We start from the raw sequence: 19,289 nt of genomic DNA on the forward strand, positions 1-19,289 counted from the left end.
TTATTTTTCTATTGTATATATATACATATATATCCGCGCGATTGTTACTGTTTGAATAACCATTAATTGAGGGTAGTTGAAATTATCAGGTGTCAGCCGCGTAACCTGCGGAACCTCCTGTGCAAGTGAAGTCGCAACAATGTTAGTATAAATAGAGGCGAGTTCCGATTACTTGGAGTCTCGCTCGAGCCGTTGCAGGGTACGGAACTCTTCGAAGTAAGGTGTTCGTCAAACCGTCTACGACGTTACCCTCAAGAGCCAGATCCTGACGACATTAAGAATAAAGTCATCGGTGACGTCAGTTACGGTGACGTCACTCTTACAGAAACTACAAAGCGCTCCCTGCTCCGACGTATTCAGTTGTTGAGGATTGGAATGTTAATAAAACTCATGACATATTAAAAATCATTATATATATAGTTCACTTGACTCTCTTCTGTTGTCGCTGTCTGTAGACGTCGTTGAGAGGCGGCGGCGCGCCCAGCTCGTCGTCATCCGAGTCCGAACCCAGCTTCCTTCTGCGAGCCTGTACATTACATTTTAATAAATTTTCTAGTACAAATAATTGAATATTACTTAAGATTATTTTTTTTAATATTAAATATAATTCCTATATGATATCAGTTCTGCTTCCAAATTATAATCTCTACATACTTTTAACTCCCCCCCTGTGGAAACGGTCTCATAAATTCTCATAACTGATAGATTCTTATAGACATCTGTATCAGAAAATTTTTTCAATCTTATAAATATTTTTTTAACTGATAAATTCTGATACCCAGTCAGCTGTTTTGTATCAGAATTTATAAGACTTTTTCCACAGGGCCATCACATTTAATACAATAATGTGATATTTGTGACTCAAAACCTATGTCCGGTCTGTATCCACCGAGCAAACTAGTCACAGCATGGTCTAAGGAGTAGGAAGTAGTCATATAGTTTTGATGTCAACCGTATTATTCTTGGTGGTGTCATCGTCCATGATCCAGTGGACGGAGCGAGCCAGCTCAAACAGTTTGGTGTCACAGCCGTTCTCATTGGTCGGGGCAGCGGCTGGAATTTACAAGTAATAATGTTTTAAACTAACTATTAACTCATGTCAGTGTACAGATTATTGATAGATAAGTAAGAACACATAAAGTGAATTAAAATTATCTTGATTGATTCTCTGAACAAAAATATTAATCTTTTATAGTTATCAATTTTTATATCCTATACACACACACACACACACATACACACACACACACACACACACACACACAAACATATATACACACATATATATGTCGTACCAAATACCTAAGAAGAATTTAAGAGCTATGAATTACATATCTAGATACACTTATCCCTATATATATATTTATGTATGAATGTCTAACGTTTGTCGGGTAGTGTGATCCTGTTGAAGAGTGCTATCAGCATGTCCACCGCCACGAAGGGTCCTCTGTAGCTGGAGGGGGGAGGCATCGCCGTGCACAGGGCGGCGGCCGCGGGAGGCAGCGGGAAGGAACCGCCTGCAGGGGCAGAGATAGTATAAACACAGGTCAGATACGAGAATTGAGGGTAACACTTCAATGTGGAACTCTTATCATATTCAAATAGGATTTTTAATAACTTGAATGTATTTCTGCAAATTGCTTTATTGTTTAAGGAATGTAAATAAGTTAATTTTATAATATTTTTAATATATTTCCTATATAATATATAACTACAGTAACATTACAACTGAGTTTTAATATCCAGTGTCGACGCTTTGTTCCAGCCAGCTTGATCAGGGCTGCTGTGAGGTGCTCGAGACCTCAGGATGTAGATATAAAACCTTAACTTGGCTTCATATCGATGTGTTTATAAGAAAATCTTGGAACCAACTTGTACGTACCCGGTATGGGATGCTCTCCGGGCAGTGGGTTGGATTTTGGCTTGTAGGGTATCATTTGACTTGTGTCTGGACGAACTATGTCCTTGTTCGGATCATTGTCTCTATAATAAAAAAATATTTAAACATCTAAAAATGAATTAAATATTAATTTGTATGTAAAATTAACTAAAGTATAGGAAAAAAAAGTCAGGATTTGAACCTGCTATATTGAATGTAGTGTTTGACCAGAGCTACATAAATTATTTTTATATATATATATATATGAATTTTTTGTTTAACAAATCACAAATATTAAGGCAGAAACTATTCAGTATTATCTTAGGATAACGTGAATTACTATAAAACTGCCTCATCTTACTTCTGTCCTAGTATCACAGCGGCCAATTCTGGTGAGATGCCAGCAAGCGGTCCTCCGAGAGCCCAGGACTTGTTAGACATTGATGCTACCTGGAATTAGGAAAATTTTGGAGAAATTTATATTATTTACAATAAAATACATATACAGATTATATCAACATTCATAAATACAAAAAAAAATAGGTTCAATGCTTTCATTTGTTACTAAACTAAAAAAAAGAACCTTTCATATATTATTGTTTAAGGTGATTGATTAAAATAATAACCTTTCATATATTATTGTCGATTAAAATAACTTTTCCGCCATATTGGATTCACAATGACGTAATCAATATGGCGTCAAAACTACATATATATGCAACACTTGAACCAAACACATAAATATATAGCAAAATTAATTAAACTTTGTAAAAAAAAAATAACCCAAAAAATATATTTTTAATATGTTATGTTAAATAAATGTTACCCCAGGGTAAGGACTGACCTCTGTGTATCCTATGGACTTGAGTTCAGCTATAGTACAGGGGTAGAGATCCAGGAACTTGTATCTGTCCACGAGCTGAGCCGTCTCCTTACCCTCAAACTCTTTGATCTGATGGTGAGATGATTTTTTTGAGGTAATTTATATTTTTGTCTCTATATTTTAGTATTGAAGTATATATATATATATATATATTTATTTAACCTTTTCCAGAACCGCCTGCCTCCGTTTCTCAACCTTCACTATACTGACGAGGTCCCCAATATTGGATTCAAATTCCAGGAATCTATTCCAGATATCAACAGAACTCTCCGGCTTCAGACATCCAGATGACAGGACGCGCTCGAACAACACGCGGGTGTTGTTATCCTCTGGAATATAAAAATTATTCCAAAAATAATAAATTTGTAACAAAACTAACGGCAACAAGAAAATTTCTACTTTCTGCAAATGAAGATAATTAATTTATTTTCCTTCGGTTGAAATCTATCAAAGGCTTTGTTTAAAAATTGACTTGCATCAGACAAAATTTGTTTTATTTATAGATTTTAATATATATATGTATATATATATAAGATTTAATTTTCTGAAGATATCTAAAGACATCAACTCACCGTTCAAATGTGACAGGTAGTCGATGTAGCACAACACATACTCCGGAATGTGGGAGAACTTCTTGAGGCCTAACTCAAATATCCTGAAAGCAATGTTCTTGTCTTTGGAGCAGTAGTACTCCATGAGGGCGGCCGCCACGAACACGTGGTAACGGGATCTGAAAGATAAGATAAGATAAAGATAAAGATATACATTTCTCTCATTGACAATTCAGGTTCACTATTATGCGGAATAAAATATGTTATAGCATTAATTTTTAAGATATTTAATAGAAATAATTTTTTAAGTCTCTTATATTATTTTTAACAAAATTTAAATTTATAAATAGTCACCTCGGGTCTTCCCTGGCTCGTTTGAACACCGTCCTAGCCGACTTGATACCTTCAGCTCGTCTCGCAAACTTCATATATTGAACGTAGGCCAGCGTGGGTTCGATGTCCGCCATATCCAGATAGCGAGTGTATACCTGGTGTACCTGGGTTATAGGGTAAATTGAGTTGTAACTTGGTAAGGGTAAAGGGAGTGTTGCGTTTTACCCTAGGGTAACGTAGATTTGATTTCGGTTCAAAGTTCGACAAACGTATGTGAGTTTATTATTTATAAAGACGAGGTTTTTTGTTCGACAGTCCAGTTGTTTTGGGCGGATTTAATAAAAATATTTTAATATTGGACCGGCGATTACAATTTTGGGGCCGGAATAAGGAATCTATGACCAAAAAAAGACCGGTTCAGTACTGAATCATGAGACCGCTTTACTGAATCCACATCAAGTGCATTTCTTAGAGAAATACGAAGTTGCGTCCCCCGATCATTAGCACGTTATACTTTCGCGAGTATTTATTTCAGTGAAGCTGATATTCTCGGATTGCTCAGCGTAAGTATATCATTTTTAAAACCTACACACTGACAGACGCACACGTTCACGTCTCGTGTGTCCGCGATAACGTTTGCTGCGGAAGTGTGTAGTTAAAAATAATAAAAAAAACTTTATCTTTTCTTAACGACATATATATATATATATATATATACCTTGTTGTAATGCAGCCGACTCTCCTCATAGTCGGCGTGAGCGAAGTGCAGTAAGGTGGAATGTTTGAGCGGACCGGATGTGGCTCTCTCGTAAACGGCACCGGCCTCCTCGGAGAACAGACGGGCGGCTGTCGAATCCTGGCCGTACAAAAGTACAGATAATTAAAAAATACATAAAAAAATAACCTAAACTAGTCTTTATTACGTCAGTTATTTCGTAGGTATGGGTATCGTCAAAAACTGTCTATGTGTGTGTGTGTTTGTGTGTGTGTGCGTGTCTATATCGTAACCCTCAATCAGAACTCACATTTTCAATGTAATTTTTCTTTTAGTAACCTTTACCTTAACATATTTCAGCTATGTTCATTTACTATCAGTCCAACGGTGTAATATTTTAACATAACATAACTTATACGGACCGTCACTAACTTGTGTTACACAACATAGAGTAGATCACATCAGAGAATCTCACCCCCTTTTCTTGCAGTAATTTAGATGAATGGTCGAGGAACTGCGCCGCCTGATGCCATACATCCGGGTGGTGGGCCAGACATAGCAGACACTGTTCTATAGCGAACATCACCCGCCTGGCCACGAGAGCGGTATCCTCCGACCTGAGAGGGTTGGAGCGCTCCCAGGATATGTACTTCTTCCACAACTCCACCTTCATATAAAATAAATATCTCGTCATAGTTCCTATATGAGAATTATTCGATGAACCCGTAACAGTGGTTGGGGTAACGCGTGACAGTTGTTGGAGTAACGCGTGACAGTTGTTGGGGTAACGCGTGACAGTTGTTGGAGTAACGCGTGACAGTTGTTGGGGTAACGCGTGACAGTTGTTGGGGTAACAACTAACATTATATAATTGGGGGGTAATTAATGACTCGTATCTGTGGCTTGTATATCCATTACCTGCTTCATCTCCTCCCTGTCTGCGGTGGGCGGGGTGGCGGGCATGTTCCTATTCAAGCCCCTGGTGACCGTCTCCAATTCTTTGGCTACTCTCCTCGCGTTCATATATTCCCGTGATCGCTCCATAGCCATACGCTCAGCTATATATAATACAAAATGTATTTCAAATCTACATAGAAATAACAAAATCTTTGCTGATAGACATATGTATAAATTTTACATAGTAACTAATAATCTTGATTCATCTGTGACTTATGTGTTAAACAATAAACAGGCAGACACAGGTGAAGAAGTTAGTTCAAACAAAATCGAAAGGGGATATCAAATACTTCTGTAACGAGGAGTAATGACTGGTCGGGTTAGATTAAAATTATGATAAAGAAATTAATGGGAACGATGGCTCAGTGGAGGGAGCGGCGGTAACATTAAGTTAGTAGCGGGTTCGATTATTTTTCATAGGAATTATATTTTAATATGTGATTATATTATATATATGTATATATTCGAATTAAATTAACTATAATTATAAAGCTGTATAGTCATTCATCAGTTTCAAACGAATTTGTAATTTGTACTACCCTCGTCAAAACATTATTAAAATCACTTGATAATGTCTTTAAATAGGCAGAAATTCTCGAACTTTTAATATAAATCTTTTACTGTGAAGTCTGTGGTATTGTTTCTAAGCAATGTATAAACTAATGGGTCATAACAAGCCGAGCCGCGCTGCTCGGACGTGTACGTACCTATGATAGTGTTGATTCCTTGTTCGAAAGCGATGTAGTCTTTCCACAGCGTCTCAATACCTATTATCGGGGTAATGACCGCCCTCTGGTATACCTGAGGGTAGATTACTATGGGTTACAAGCAAATTCAAAATAGTTTCTAGTCTAAAACTCGATTTTTCTTAATATATTATTGCTATAGTCCTATATATATATATATATATATAGGACTTTATATATATATATAGGACTATATATTTGTTTAGGTTACACAACTCTTAAAAAAAATATTCAAGGGATGTCTGAGAAATTTTAAACGATTGAAAAATATTTAAAATATGGGCATACATTAAAATTTCGTCTTTTTTATTTAAAATACTGAATAAATTCAATCGTCCTTATATAATTCTTATCAAGTAAATGATTTAAATTCGATCGTAAACTATACAGACGCGATGGCTCAATTGTTACAACGGCGGTAAACATAAAGTAGCGGGTTCGATTTTGGTTCACCTGAAGTGTTATGTAACTTATATACAAATAAGCCTGGCATATAAAATGAAGCTACTCCACCTTCCTAACGGCTGATATCTTCTGGTTCTCAGCGTAAGAGCCAACAGCCTCGACAGCCTTCAAGAATGTTACGTAATCGTTCCATATAGGGTACGCGTGTATGTCCAGACCTATTTTGTCCAACGCGAAGTCGTAGGCCTGCGCCATTTTCTCTCTGAAATACGTTCTTAACATTTAGAAGATATTTTAAAAACGTTACGAAAATACCAAGATCTTTCTATCTGCGAGGTCATTTGTGTGACATCCTTAATATGGAATAATGAGATCTTAGATTTTCGCGAGTTTTATTCATTTTAAGTGAAACTAATATTTTTCGGATAAACATCTCGTCTTCCCGTGATCACAGTTGCTGAAAAGTAACCGAAACGTCGGGATTATGTAGTTTTTTAAAATAATAAAATCTGCGTAGTTTATCCGAAAAATATTAGTTTCACTTAAAATGGAATGATTATTACAAAATAGGAAAATAAAAGGCAATACATTTGCATGACTATCTTTGAAATTTTGTCGAATGCTTTACAGAGTGTATGCTATTGTTCTCAAAATTGCCTCGACAGTAGAGATCCATACAAGATCTGACTAAGATCAATCTAGTTACAAAGTGGAGAGTTATTTGTATCCTACACAGCCTCAAAGCGTCTTTGCACATCATCAATTTCCTGATCAGGAGTGGTTTCAACGAATAATCTTTCAATGTATTTATCAATGGCTACAGAATTAATTACTAATTTCAGTCCAAGGAATGCTGAGAAGTTTCGTCTTTGGAGTGCATGCATGCATGCATTTTCGCATAATTCAGTGTTAAAACATCTATCTTACACTGTAGATAATGAAGAAAAGCCTGCCACAATAAAAAAAATATACGATTGTGCCTTAAATCTTATGATACTCGTGATTTACTTAAGTTCGCATCACGCAATCTTGCTGTACAGCATCCCAGCCACAATTCAACAACGTCACACTCAACACTCCAAGTTACAAGTATTTCATTCATAAATAAACAGCTAACTCTCCGTTTTTAGTACGGCCGTGTGGACTCGTGTTAAAAAATTGGAAAACGTAATGAATTCTCCTAATAGACCTTTGACCTTCACCCTATGAATAGCAAACGTAATACGTACTTGTATGTCGGCAACATGCACTTGGTCTCCTTAACGTAGTTTAGGTATAGCCTCCACAGTTCAATGTTTAGAATCTTCATGAGACACCTCTGAAACAACTGCCCGGGGACGAGAGCATTAAAGAAAAATAAAAAATAAAAAAAATATTATATATATATATATATATATGTTAAGGACAATCTATTGACCAAAAAAATTATTATCTTTTCCTGATAAACTAATAGTATAATCTGTTTTCTGTTCTTAATATAAATATAATAAATTTTGTTAAGGGAAAATTTTTATGTTACTCGTGTAACTAATTAGTCAAAATTTCTTTTACAAAATTAGTCGAGCGTTTGTTCAAAACCAAGGCCATTTCGATAATGTATTTTTATATATCGGAATGAAAACTATTTACATATAAATATATATATATTATAGGATGTGTCGCATTGTCTGGAGGTAGTAGTTATCACACCATTATTCTCTCACAGTTCTTGAATGAATTGTCATCACATTCATCCTAACCAAACTCTTCGGTACAATTTAAATCTATATTCGATACAACGGAAATATAACGAGCTGCACCAGTTGATTGATTCTGTATTTCCGCTACATCCGCCATGGAAACACGGTTCAACGAGACCTACATAGTGTTGTACGTAAGATGAACAGCTAAGTAAATACCAATACCAACAGCACAAATCTCAGTTCAGCTATTTTCCGGCACAATTTAATCTGTCATCACACATTAATGCCGATGTAGTCATGTATACAAACCCTTCGTCCGACCGATTATAGGAAAATTCCTATATAATATAAGCAACAATGATTATACGGACATAAAATACTAAAGTAGGGATAATTACATGTCAAAAGTGACCTTCTATGGCAAATTAAATGAAAAGGTACATCACACTAAGCAGTTGATAGCAAAAATCAATGTATCACAAATGTGACAGTATTTCGGACTGAATTTTTTTTATATCTACAAAATTTGCCAATGAAAATCTCCTCCGTCATGTCTGAACACAGACACCCTAGCCGAAAAAAAACATGAGATGGTCATATTCTGTATTATTTATTTCACTTACAACTATTACAACTTGGAGAATTTAGTCCGAAGACATTTTTTTTTTTCTATCACAGATAGTTTTTATCACAGTTTTGTTTATGCTACCATATTACTAACCTTTTCGACCTTCTCAAAATTTCTCGCTTTCATCTGCAATTACATAAAATCTTTGTTAAATAAATTACGATATACACATAATGCAATTAATTATTTGTTTTTTTTTTTTTGACTATCAAGTCTAGATCCACATCATACCTCCTGTTCGATATAAATCTTCCAATACCTCCCTGTTGTTGGGAAAGCTGTAATGAGCTTCTCATACATCGTTCTGACCTCATTTATAGGCCGGGTTTGGGCTTCGCGTATCAAGAGAGACCACGAATCAACATCATACGTGTTCGCTTCAACCGCGCGTTGGGCTCGGCTTAACCTCTCATTACCCCAGTCCTAAGAAACGAAAATAAAAATGTACATTTCTAATCACAGACAATAGCAATGTTTGATTTTTTACTTACAATCTCTGCATTTTCATCATTCATCTTGCTGTTGTTTCTTAAATAGTGCAAACGAAATAGATCCTAGCGTTAGTCTAGACTTCCAAAACTATATCTATGTACATATCAAATAAAAGTAAAACAACTTAAATATATATATTCGCTACAACTATGAATTGAGAACTAAAATTGTTCGACGCCTCAAACCCAACGCCATGGACTTGCAGTTGTAAATTTATGAATTATGATATATGAGAAATGACATTAAATTTAGAATTTTTCATAATTGTAACACAGGTAAGTTGTGAGAATGAGTTTTAATAAAATTACTTCTTACCTTTACTCACACTTAATTATTGTAAAAATAAATAAAATATTTTAATTAGCCTTAGAATTATTTATTTTACTGATAATGATGCCTGTTGTGCAGTCTAGCGAAGTAAAATTGGTCTAACAATAAGGTGCAATGCAGATAGTTCACAAACAGTCAACAATATATTTAATATTGCGAATTAGTAAATTAACACGCAGATACGATTAATGTTTTTATAAGTATTATAAATTTATTTGAACTAGGTATTTTTACAATTGCATTTCATAGACAATTGATTTATTTCTGGCAATTGTTACTTGTCAAAACATACCTATCATTATCGACAGATTACTTTTGCCGCTTCCAGAGTTCAAAACAAACAAAAATGCTATTTTATTCTTTCTTTAAATCGCTTGTCGGCAAAGATGTAGTGGTTGAACTTAAGAATGATCTCAGTATATGCGGTACTTTGCATTCTGTTGATCAGTATTTAAATATTAAATTGTCCGATATTAGTGTCATCGACCCAGACAAGTATCCACACATGTTATCAGTGAAAAACTGTTTTATTCGTGGTTCCGTGGTCCGTTATGTTCAACTGCCTGCTGATGAAGTGGATACTCAACTTCTTCAAGATGCGGCAAGGAAGGAAGCCACGGTTTCTACTAGATAGACCTAACCTCACAATCCCGATTTCGTAAACAAGTGTCTTTCTTGGCAGTATAAGACTATGTACATATATTTAAATGTAAGTCTCACTAATAAAGGGTTTTTTAATAAATTATTTATGAAATATTATTTCCATAATAAATGAAATCCATTTCGTTTCTCTTTAGTCAATTTAGTTCAAATTATTAAAAATACCAAAATAACTGTTTTAATATGTATAAAGAAAATTACAAATCGTAAGTATTCTCTCACATTAAAAGAAATTTTAATGCCAATAGTTCAAAGAAAAAGTTATAGGTAAGAAAATTTTGTTAGGTCACAATTTAGGTCAATTTGATTACAAGATAGGTCAGGTTTTAAGTATCCTAATATCAACTACTTGAATAACCTGTAGAATATTAATCATCACTAGTTTATCGGAGCCCACTGCTGAGTAAAGGTCTCTTCTCACATGGAGCAGCTTAGAGCATTAATCACCCTGCTTACTCAAGGCGGATTTGTGATTTCAAACTTATATTTTGAAATCATTAGTCCAGGTTTCCTCCCATTGTTTTTCTTTACTGTCTGTCAGTGGTGGCTCTTAGAAAGTTCATATAAAGAGTTGCAATTTTCTTTAAATATCGATTATCTTATAAGAGACGAAACCTCTCAGCATTCCATGGATTCCTGCAAGGGTGCCAGATCCATCGCGTTGCAGGGAGAGGAGGTTCAACAGTGCCTGGGACTTGGGACCCAGGTGTAGGTTTAAGCGGTCCCTACCTAACGCGTGTTAAACACTCACCTCCACTGTCTAAGCTCCTCTCTCTACCTAACCAAATATGAAACGAACCTGCTAGGGCTGCAAAATCTTATTTATTTACCGATTACTGCAATTTATAGTTTTAATTAATATGTACGTATGATCCTGTCTCATCTCGTCTGCCCGTGATCACGGTCGCTGAAAAGTAACCGAAACATCGGGAGTATGTAGTTTTTTACAAAAATAAACCACACTTAGTTCATCCTATAAATATTAGTTTCATTTAAATGAATAAAACTCAAGAAAATCTTAGATCTCATTATGTACGTATGATTATAATATTGAAGCCATACCGAGATGACTCACACAATAAAATTGCAATTAATATTATAGAAATAATGATTCATCAATGAAAACAGGATTTGAACCTGTGACCTCTAGGAAACGTCATTCCGGCCGCTTTAACTGTTAAGCTATGTACTCTAGCCACTGAAGTAACCACTTCGTACAAGACAAGTGTAATGTTCGAGAGGTCGCAAGTTTGAATACGGCTTGTGTGATCAATGCACCAGATTTCAACAAAATTAGTTTTAAGTAAAATTTCCAATCAATCAATTTTTTATATATATATATACGAGAAATTCAGTTTGGAATCCCCATACATATATAAATATCACACCAAAACCATATTGATCATGTGAGCGGTGACTGAATATAAAAACATGTTTCGGACAACGTTTTATTCAACTCCTTCTTCTATTTCCGGCAGGTCCCTGTCAGTTGCTTCGTCGTAATAATTTTCTGGTACAACATAATTCTCCGGCGGCCTCATCGGGCCGTACATTTTCTTCGTCTCCACAGCCACAGAGCCATCGCTGTCTTTTCTGACTGGACTATCAGATTTGCTTTCAGTTTCCTTGATAGGTGTGCATTTTGTTTCACTATCTTCGTCGGAGTCCATTTCCTCAACGAACTCCTCTTCTCGCTTGCTCTGTTTGATGATCTTTGGCTTCGGTTTGTCGTCTTTTAACCGTATCCTGAAATATTATATTGAATAAGTTCCTTAATGAATAGTACACGATGTTTAACGACAGATGGCGCTTCCATCAAAATATATATTAACTCTGTATACTTAAGAATTCATTTACGTAAATAGAAAAAAATGAAATTTTTTTATTTTACTGAAACAATGTAGAAGATAAGAATAGATTTTATTTATAGTATGTATTTTTTATATAAACATATTTTTTTATAAATAGCTATGTTGAGTATATTTATTCTCCTGTATAATTTTCAAGTGCACATTCAACACACACACACACACACACACACACATATATATATATATAAAGACTTTGTGTATTTGGCAGGTTTGACCTTGAACCTCTCATACCTCTTGCCGTATGTGACGGCGTGTGTCTGTTTAATGGCGGGTGTGCTGTCCTTCTTGAGGAGGGGAGGAGCGTCCGCGGGGCGAGCCAGTTCGCACAGGCGACGGGTTTTTGACAGATCGGTTTTTAGCTTCTGTATGCTCATCTAGAAACAATTATATTGATATTTTAGGAATTTTATACAACTTATACAGAATCATCATCAGCCTCTCGGAGCCCACTGCTGAGCAAAGGCCTTTCTCGCATGGAGAAGGCTAGAGCATTAATCACCACGCTTGCTCAAGACGGGTTGGCGATTTCAGTCTTATAATTCGGAATTATAAGACCAGGTTTCCTCACGATGTTTTCCTTCACCGTCCGTCAGTGGTGTCTAAATACTCTTAGAAAGTACATATGACTCGGAAAAGATCACATAGGTACTGGCCAGGTTTGAAACCAGACCCTCATGAAAGGCGGACCTTTAACCTCTAGGCCAGCACGACTTTTTTATAGAATCTAAATTTAAATGCTATGTTATATACTGTATAATATGCTATACCTTGGCTTTGGATATCTCAGCCTTGTGAGCCATGCTGTGTCCCGTGTGCAGAGTGTTCATGAACTCGTCCAAGGCATCCTCTTCGTGGTCGACCAGCTCACTCTGCTTGCTCTTCGCTCGCAGACCTTCTAGAATCTTCTCTTCTGATGCTATTTTGTTCTCAATGTCCGTTATCTGTCTGAGCTGTGTAAGAGTTTTAAAGTGTATGTTAGATAATATTTTGTCAACAATTTAGATTGGAAGATTTAAGATTATTTTTTTAACAAAATAGAATTCTTGGTAATAAATAATAATAATATATATATATATATTTAATTTTTATCATATGTGTGATACAGATGATGTATCTCTCATTCCAGACCTAAGATAAATTCTAAATCTATTTAAATTAACTTAGCCCACCGACAAATCCATCCAACCAACCGAGGTATCCATCCACCCAACTAACCAGATCCTCGTATGTGAGTGGTTTCTCAGTGTCCTTCAGTCCGTTCTTCTCCATCCTGGCCTGTCTCTTCTTCTCCACACTCCCGGTCCTGTCCAAGAAGGTGTCATCGTCTGAGTCGTAGTAGTCGTCCGCCGACCAGTCACGCTGTTTCTTACGGCGGGACTCTGCGATGAAGAAATATATATATGTATATATATTAATTTATATATACGGTGCATACACACTAGGATAACATATTTACAAGTTTCATCTGTCTGTCCGTTTGTTCCGGCTAATATATGTAACGACTGGTCCGATTTTGACGGGACTTCTATTGGCAGGTAGCTGATGAGACGAGGAGTAACTTAGGCTACTTTTATCCCGATCCCCAAAGTAAGTAGCACCACGCGCGAGTGCGAGGCGAGGCGCATGCGTCGCTTGTATGTGTTTTCTTTTACAGGTAATGTATATAAATATATACATTTGTCATACCATGTTTGGCTTGTCGTAGCAACCCAGCTCGGTCAAGTATCCTGCAGGCTTCTAGAGCGCAAGCCACCACAGCCTCCTTTTTCTTTCCTTTGTGAAGCACTTCCGCTACAAGCGGCCTGCCTCTGGCGTCGTCTAGCGGGAGCTCCACTCTAAATGGGAAATAAAATTTATATGTACATAGCTGGAATATTAAGTTGGGTCGTCTTCATAAATTGAGTAGTGTACACGTTGATAAAAGGAAAAGGTCTACACTCAGAGAAACAACCTGAGGGTATTTTTAACCCGAAGTAATTAATTACAGGACAGTTTTCACTTACCTGCACAGAAACTGGCCAATTCCTCGTTCATCACAGTCGTACACCAATTCTAAACCCTCCCTCTCGAAGTAACCTCTTAGTGTCTTCTTTGGATCATCCAGGAACAGCTCCTCGTTTGCTGTACAGGCGTATGGGTTCTCTGACAGATCCGGTTCATCATCAGCGTCCTCGCCTGGTAAATTGTGATCATATAATTTATATGGGTTACACATACTATGTATATATAGAATTATCAATCAACATTTTAAAACTGAAATATCAAAGACAACAATAACCAGTCACTTAAAAACTACTAAAATCAATATATATATATATATATATAAATAAATATATTGAGTCCTTCAAATGATGTCATTGAACACCAGTGATAACTATTTATCTTACCCATCCCCCAGTCAATTCCCTGTTCCTCCCTCCTCCTTTCTTCCTCCACTCTATCCCTCTCCCTCTGCTCTATGGCTTCTCTTATCATTCTGTCTCTCTCCAGCTTCATGTTGAGCGCCCTTTGTCTTATTTCGGTGACTGTCAGTTCTGATTCACCATCAGCATCAAAGTCTGGACCCTGAAAAGTTGATGAATGTAATACATACATATAAATAATTTTAATGTTAGAAATTTTGGTTAAAAATTATATCTCTCATACATAAATTTCTTGTTTGAATATTTTAGCTGATATCCGATTTGGATTGGCGTACTCAGATGCATTTCTCCTACAATATTTACAACCGAAACAATGTCCAGTAATTCATTTGATATATTTCCATGATGTGTGTGTATATTTTTCTCCTGTCACATATCTAATTCAGAATATTGTCTCACCAATACAATGTAAGTTCTTGTGCTAGAACCAAATTTAATCTGATGTCCCACCCTGACCCTCGTGTAATGTTGCTCCTTTATTCTATCCCTGTTCAGGAACGTGCCGTGGGTGCTTCCCAGGTCGAATAAATACCACCCAGATGCTGGCTCGTCGTCATTAGCGAAGGCCTTGTATTGGAGAACAGCGTGATGTCTGAAAAAATGGTACAATTATGCAACTATTGTACTTCTATACACATTAAAGGGTATTTGTGTTACTTAAGGAGTTCAAGGTTAGATCACTGAGATGAAACTTCTCAGCATTCAAAGGATTCACTGTCCGGGTGCCGTGTCCATTGCATTACAGGGAGAGGAGCTACGACAGCGCCTGGGACTCGCGACTTTGGTGTAGGTTTGAAGGGCCTTATTTTACCATAAGTTAAATGCTCACTTCCACCGTCCAAGCTCCTCTCTCTACCTAACCAAATTTGAAACAAACCTACTGGGGCTGCCTTCAAAGCTTGTTCTAATAAAGAATTGATGTTAGTTCTGGACAGGCGCAAGTCTCTTAGTAGGTTGTAGACAGATTTAGCTACTATACCTCTCGCTACCACTTCTATCGTGCACAAATCACGACGACCCTATTCCTATTGATTATTGAATGATTGTAACCAAATTGATCTCCAGTTTCGGGCGACTTAATTGTGAGTAATCTGATCATGATTTTACTTGAGGATGTAAAAAAAGGCCCTCGGTATCACAACTGATATTGCAGTATACTTTAGAAGTATATATCCTTACCTGGATATTGTTGGGTGCGCCATAACAACATCACAATTGGCAAGACGTCCAAATACATAGAAGGCTTTTTTCGTAAGATCGATTTTTTCCATGATCATACCCGATTTCAGTACCTCCAAAGCGTAGTCCGATCCTATAATCAATTAATAAAAAATATAATACAAAAATGAAATGAGAAATTGAATTTGAATTATCAATATAAAAGTATTTAGTGCATAAGACGTATATGCCGAGGAGCGAGGATTCAAATTGTACTCAGAATATAAGACAGTACTTAGTTAATATTTTTATGAAAATCTCAAAAAGTTATAAATAAATTATTTAAAATCTAACAATAGACCCAAGGATTGAATCAAAGTAAACACTGAGTCGAAAAAAATTATGTTCAATTGATTATTAACGTGGAGGTAACAAAATATCCCTCGGTTGATGAGTTCTAGGTGCAAGCTGCAGAAAATCAGAGTCAATTAATTAGGTGCACATCATAGTATTACCTTCCGGACAAAATCCAGACCATTTTGGCTCCTTGTATGGTATAGGAATTGATAATTCTTTTAGCAAAACTGCTGGCGGTAAAGAACTTTTTGAGTGACCTTCAGTCGTATTTTCATTTTTTTCCTCATCTTTCTTTTCCTCTATTGCACTAGGTTCCGCTTTCGACTTTTTTGGTAGTTTACCGATCTTTCCGAAAAGTATTGGCTTTTTAAATTCAATTTTGGGTGAGCTCGGCACGTCGGGGTTTTCTATGTTGTCAGACATTTTGTGTTACCTATACTCGTACATAAATATTATGGTCGCAGACTTATCAAGCTTTAAGTTATTCTTTAGAAAGTAGTTGAAATAATAATAGATTATAGTAGAATATAATCAAACACTGATAGTTAAACAACAAGGCGATTGTTATGTCATGTCATATTTGACAATCCTGTTTTCTTTAATCTCTGACACGACGCTCGTTGAGAAATTAAATAATGGATTATGTGTTTGATGTTATTTTATGTTTAAAACAAAATTTCAATAAAAAACAAAAAAAATAACAATGTATATTTTTAATGAGATATAAGACTTTCGTGAGTTTTATTCATTTAAATGAAAATATTATTTTTCGGATGCACTACGCGTGCTTTATTTTTATAAAAGACTACATACTCCCGACGTTTCGGTTCTTTTCAGCAGTCTTGATTACGGGCAGACGAGTAATACAATTTTTTCGCAAAATTTACATAGTTCAGCTTGTGTGGTCAATTTATTTTTTCCCACATGATATTAACGAATTTCAGTTCAACCTTCATAGGATACTCAAACCAGAGCTAACAGATTACGTTACTGAACATAGATTTTTCCAGATTTCCAAAAGACTTGGAAGAGAGAAAAGTATTTCTTCAGAATATGAAAATTACCAAATGGACTCCTAAAACATGATTCTCTGTGTTCATTACATTTCACTGATGAATGTTTCGAAAAACATTTCCACAGAATATCATTGAAACCACGTAGCATTCCGACAATATTTGAAGGTTTGTTGGTTTCATGTAAATTAATTACCCCTTATTTATTTATTTGAGTGGTAGTAGAGTAGGGCAGTGTCCTAGCAGTGGGAACATATAAAATCTGATGATGATGTAAATTAATTTACTAGAAGTAAACACATTTTAATGGCTACTTTTCAGGAATATCTATCTTTCCAACATCACCTCGTCCGTCAACGACCAAGTCAGCTAGTATAGGTAATATTTCAGCCAAACGAAAATTATTTTGTGATGCAAATATTACGGATTTATCAGATAAGACAAAAAGGAATCAAGAACGGGTAAATGATTGTGATTATGAATTTTCATCAATTCCTAAACAGGTGAGAATTGAATTTGGGTTGTTACCTGACCATCGTAATGAAATTACGCCAAGGTCATCAAAAAAAGATGCCCAGCAAACAAGATCCCTATAATTTTCAAAATCAAAATTAAAAGCTTTTAGCCAGCGTGTACGGAGGTTGAAATTAAAAGTAGCCAACATTAAAATTTTAATAAATGATTTTTAAAAAATAAGGTTTCAGAAGAATGCATTCAAATGCTAAAACAATATGATGAGTTCCAAATTTAACTTCTTAATAAAGTGCTTAAAAACAAGGGTAAAAAATTTAAGTCATTATAAATACCCCCAAAAATTGCGTGATTTTGCAATAACTCTTAATTTTTATTCAGCTAAAGCCTATGCATATGTTAGGAAAAAAATTAACTTAGCACCACTTCCTCACCCCAAACTTAATCCTTCAATAAAAGTAGCCTGCAATAGTTGAAAGCAAATATCAGAGACATTATTAAAGGGTACAGAAAAGTTAGTTCGAGCACTCATATTAGATGTAATGAGTATTAAAAAGGGTTGCCAGCGAGGCCGTGACAGTTTGTTTCGTGGATATATTGATATTGGGTCGTCTCCACCGGTAGACGATCCTTCACTGTTACAAGAATGTAAAGATGCCTTAGTTTTCATGGTGGTTCTGCTTGTATATATTTGGAAATTTTCTATTCCATATTTTTTGACAAAATGTTTACCACCTTCTACCAAAAGTCATTTGATCAAACAAGCTTTAAATAAAAAAAAAAAGAAAAATTCAGATTTTACTACGCGAATTTTATTACTTTAAAAACTACATAATCCCGGCGTTTATTACGTAGTTTTTAACGTCGGGTTTATGTAGTTTTTAAAGTAATAAAATTCGCGTAGTAAAATTCGAAAAATATTAGTTTTATTTAAATGACTCGCGAAAGTCTTAGATCTCATAAAGCTTTAATTTGTCTACACGATGTGTGTGTTGAATTTTGTTCTTTAACGATAGATGGGCCACCAGGACATTTTTCGGCTGTCTCGCATTTAGGTGCCAACTTAAAAATGCATGAAGCTAGCAAACCTTATTTTATACATGTAATGGATGAAACTCTTAAAGTGCGTTTATATATGACCCGTGACACTTGTTAAAAAATATTCCTAACTGTTTAGGTGATATAAGAACCTGTGGTAACGGTGATGAAATTAATTTAAAATATATTGAATGTTTGGGTGATTTACAAGAAAGGGAAGGATTAAAGGTAGGTAATAGTCTGAGGAAACGCAATATAGAATACAGAAAAAATATAATGAAAGTATTCATAGCTGCGCAAACATTCAGCAATAGTGTGGCAGACGCCATTGATATTTGTGGTCAAGAATTAAACCTCCCCGATTTCAAAGTTTCTTTGGGTAAAGGTTTTAAAAATCTCTTTGGTCTTCAAATGAAAATAGGTGGAGGAAAAATATAATGAAGCAAATGAATTAAACCGCATGGTCAACCGATAGCACACTCAATACGTAAAGCGGGTATCTTAATGCGGGTTTTATAGTGCTGTGCTTTCTGTTGCGTAAAATATGTGAAACCAACTGGATCATTAAAATATCTTAAACCTATAAAATGTGCCAAGATCATTTGGAATGTTTTTTTGCGTCATTAGGAGTAAGGGTGGGTGGTGTCCGAGTCCAAAAACAGCACCGTTTATAAACTCATGAGTTGCTTACATGCAC

The 19,289-nt window shown here is 35.6% G+C and overlaps 3 protein-coding genes across 4 annotated transcripts; 1 reads left to right on the forward strand and 2 right to left on the reverse strand.

Moving 5' to 3' along the window:
* Positions 1-396: 396 nt before the first annotated feature.
* Positions 397-9,503, reverse strand: LOC116776611 (protein suppressor of forked). Its single transcript, XM_061525542.1, has 18 exons — positions 9,271-9,503; positions 9,011-9,202; positions 8,873-8,905; positions 7,699-7,796; positions 6,578-6,731; positions 6,026-6,119; positions 5,280-5,419; positions 4,837-5,028; positions 4,365-4,502; positions 3,668-3,810; positions 3,335-3,492; positions 2,925-3,091; positions 2,724-2,831; positions 2,241-2,329; positions 1,883-1,983; positions 1,383-1,517; positions 953-1,053; positions 397-526 (listed from the first exon to the last, which is right to left on the reverse strand). The coding sequence occupies exons 1-18, from the start codon at positions 9,292-9,294 to the stop codon at positions 422-424; spliced, it is 2,172 nt and encodes a 723-aa protein (XP_061381526.1). The 5' UTR covers positions 9,295-9,503; the 3' UTR covers positions 397-421.
* A 388-nt stretch (positions 9,504-9,891) lies between these two features.
* LOC116776605 (U6 snRNA-associated Sm-like protein LSm2) lies at positions 9,892-10,346 on the forward strand. Its single transcript, XM_032669836.2, has one exon. The coding sequence runs from the start codon at positions 9,948-9,950 to the stop codon at positions 10,233-10,235; it is 288 nt and encodes a 95-aa protein (XP_032525727.1). The 5' UTR covers positions 9,892-9,947; the 3' UTR covers positions 10,236-10,346.
* A 1,349-nt stretch (positions 10,347-11,695) lies between these two features.
* On the reverse strand, positions 11,696-16,651 carry LOC116776625 (kanadaptin). Of its 2 annotated transcripts, none has more exons than XM_061525618.1 (10): positions 16,229-16,651; positions 15,735-15,867; positions 15,006-15,147; positions 14,520-14,697; positions 14,136-14,307; positions 13,819-13,967; positions 13,348-13,511; positions 12,900-13,082; positions 12,364-12,506; positions 11,696-12,007 (listed from the first exon to the last, which is right to left on the reverse strand). In XM_061525618.1, the coding sequence occupies exons 1-10, from the start codon at positions 16,491-16,493 to the stop codon at positions 11,710-11,712; spliced, it is 1,827 nt and encodes a 608-aa protein (XP_061381602.1). In that variant the 5' UTR covers positions 16,494-16,651; the 3' UTR covers positions 11,696-11,709. The 2 variants fall into 2 exon arrangements, with proteins under 2 accessions (XP_061381602.1, XP_032525749.2); XM_032669858.2 differs by having other exon boundaries at positions 14,955-15,147; positions 16,229-16,650.
* Positions 16,652-19,289: the final 2,638 nt, after the last annotated feature.

This window comes from Danaus plexippus, chromosome 30, assembly GCF_018135715.1.
Source record: "Danaus plexippus chromosome 30, MEX_DaPlex, whole genome shotgun sequence".
Taxonomy (NCBI): domain Eukaryota; kingdom Metazoa; phylum Arthropoda; class Insecta; order Lepidoptera; family Nymphalidae; genus Danaus; species Danaus plexippus.

What these genes read in the sequence shown, in the direction of transcription:
- LOC116776625 (XM_032669858.2), bottom strand. Translation starts at nt 16,493, where the DNA reads ATGTCTGACAACATAGAAAACCCCGACGTGCCGAGCTCACCCAAAATT. An exon ending in CAAGAACTTACATTGTATTG is followed by an intron (nt 14,698 to 14,954) that starts GTGAGACAATAT and finishes TCAACTTTTCAG; the next exon opens with GGTCCAGACTTTGATGCTGA. An exon ending in GCCGTCACATACGGCAAGAG is followed by an intron (nt 12,008 to 12,363) that starts GTATGAGAGGTT and finishes ATAATATTTCAG; the next exon opens with GATACGGTTAAAAGACGACA.
- LOC116776605 (XM_032669836.2), top strand. Translation starts at nt 9,948, where the DNA reads ATGCTATTTTATTCTTTCTTTAAATCGCTTGTCGGCAAAGATGTAGTG.
- LOC116776611 (XM_061525542.1), bottom strand. Translation starts at nt 9,294, where the DNA reads ATGAATGATGAAAATGCAGAGATT. An exon ending in AGATTTATATCGAACAGGAG is followed by an intron (nt 8,906 to 9,010) that starts GTATGATGTGGA and finishes ATGTAATTGCAG; the next exon opens with ATGAAAGCGAGAAATTTTGA. An exon ending in ACAGGGAGGAGATGAAGCAG is followed by an intron (nt 5,029 to 5,279) that starts GTAATGGATATA and finishes TTTTATATGAAG; the next exon opens with GTGGAGTTGTGGAAGAAGTA.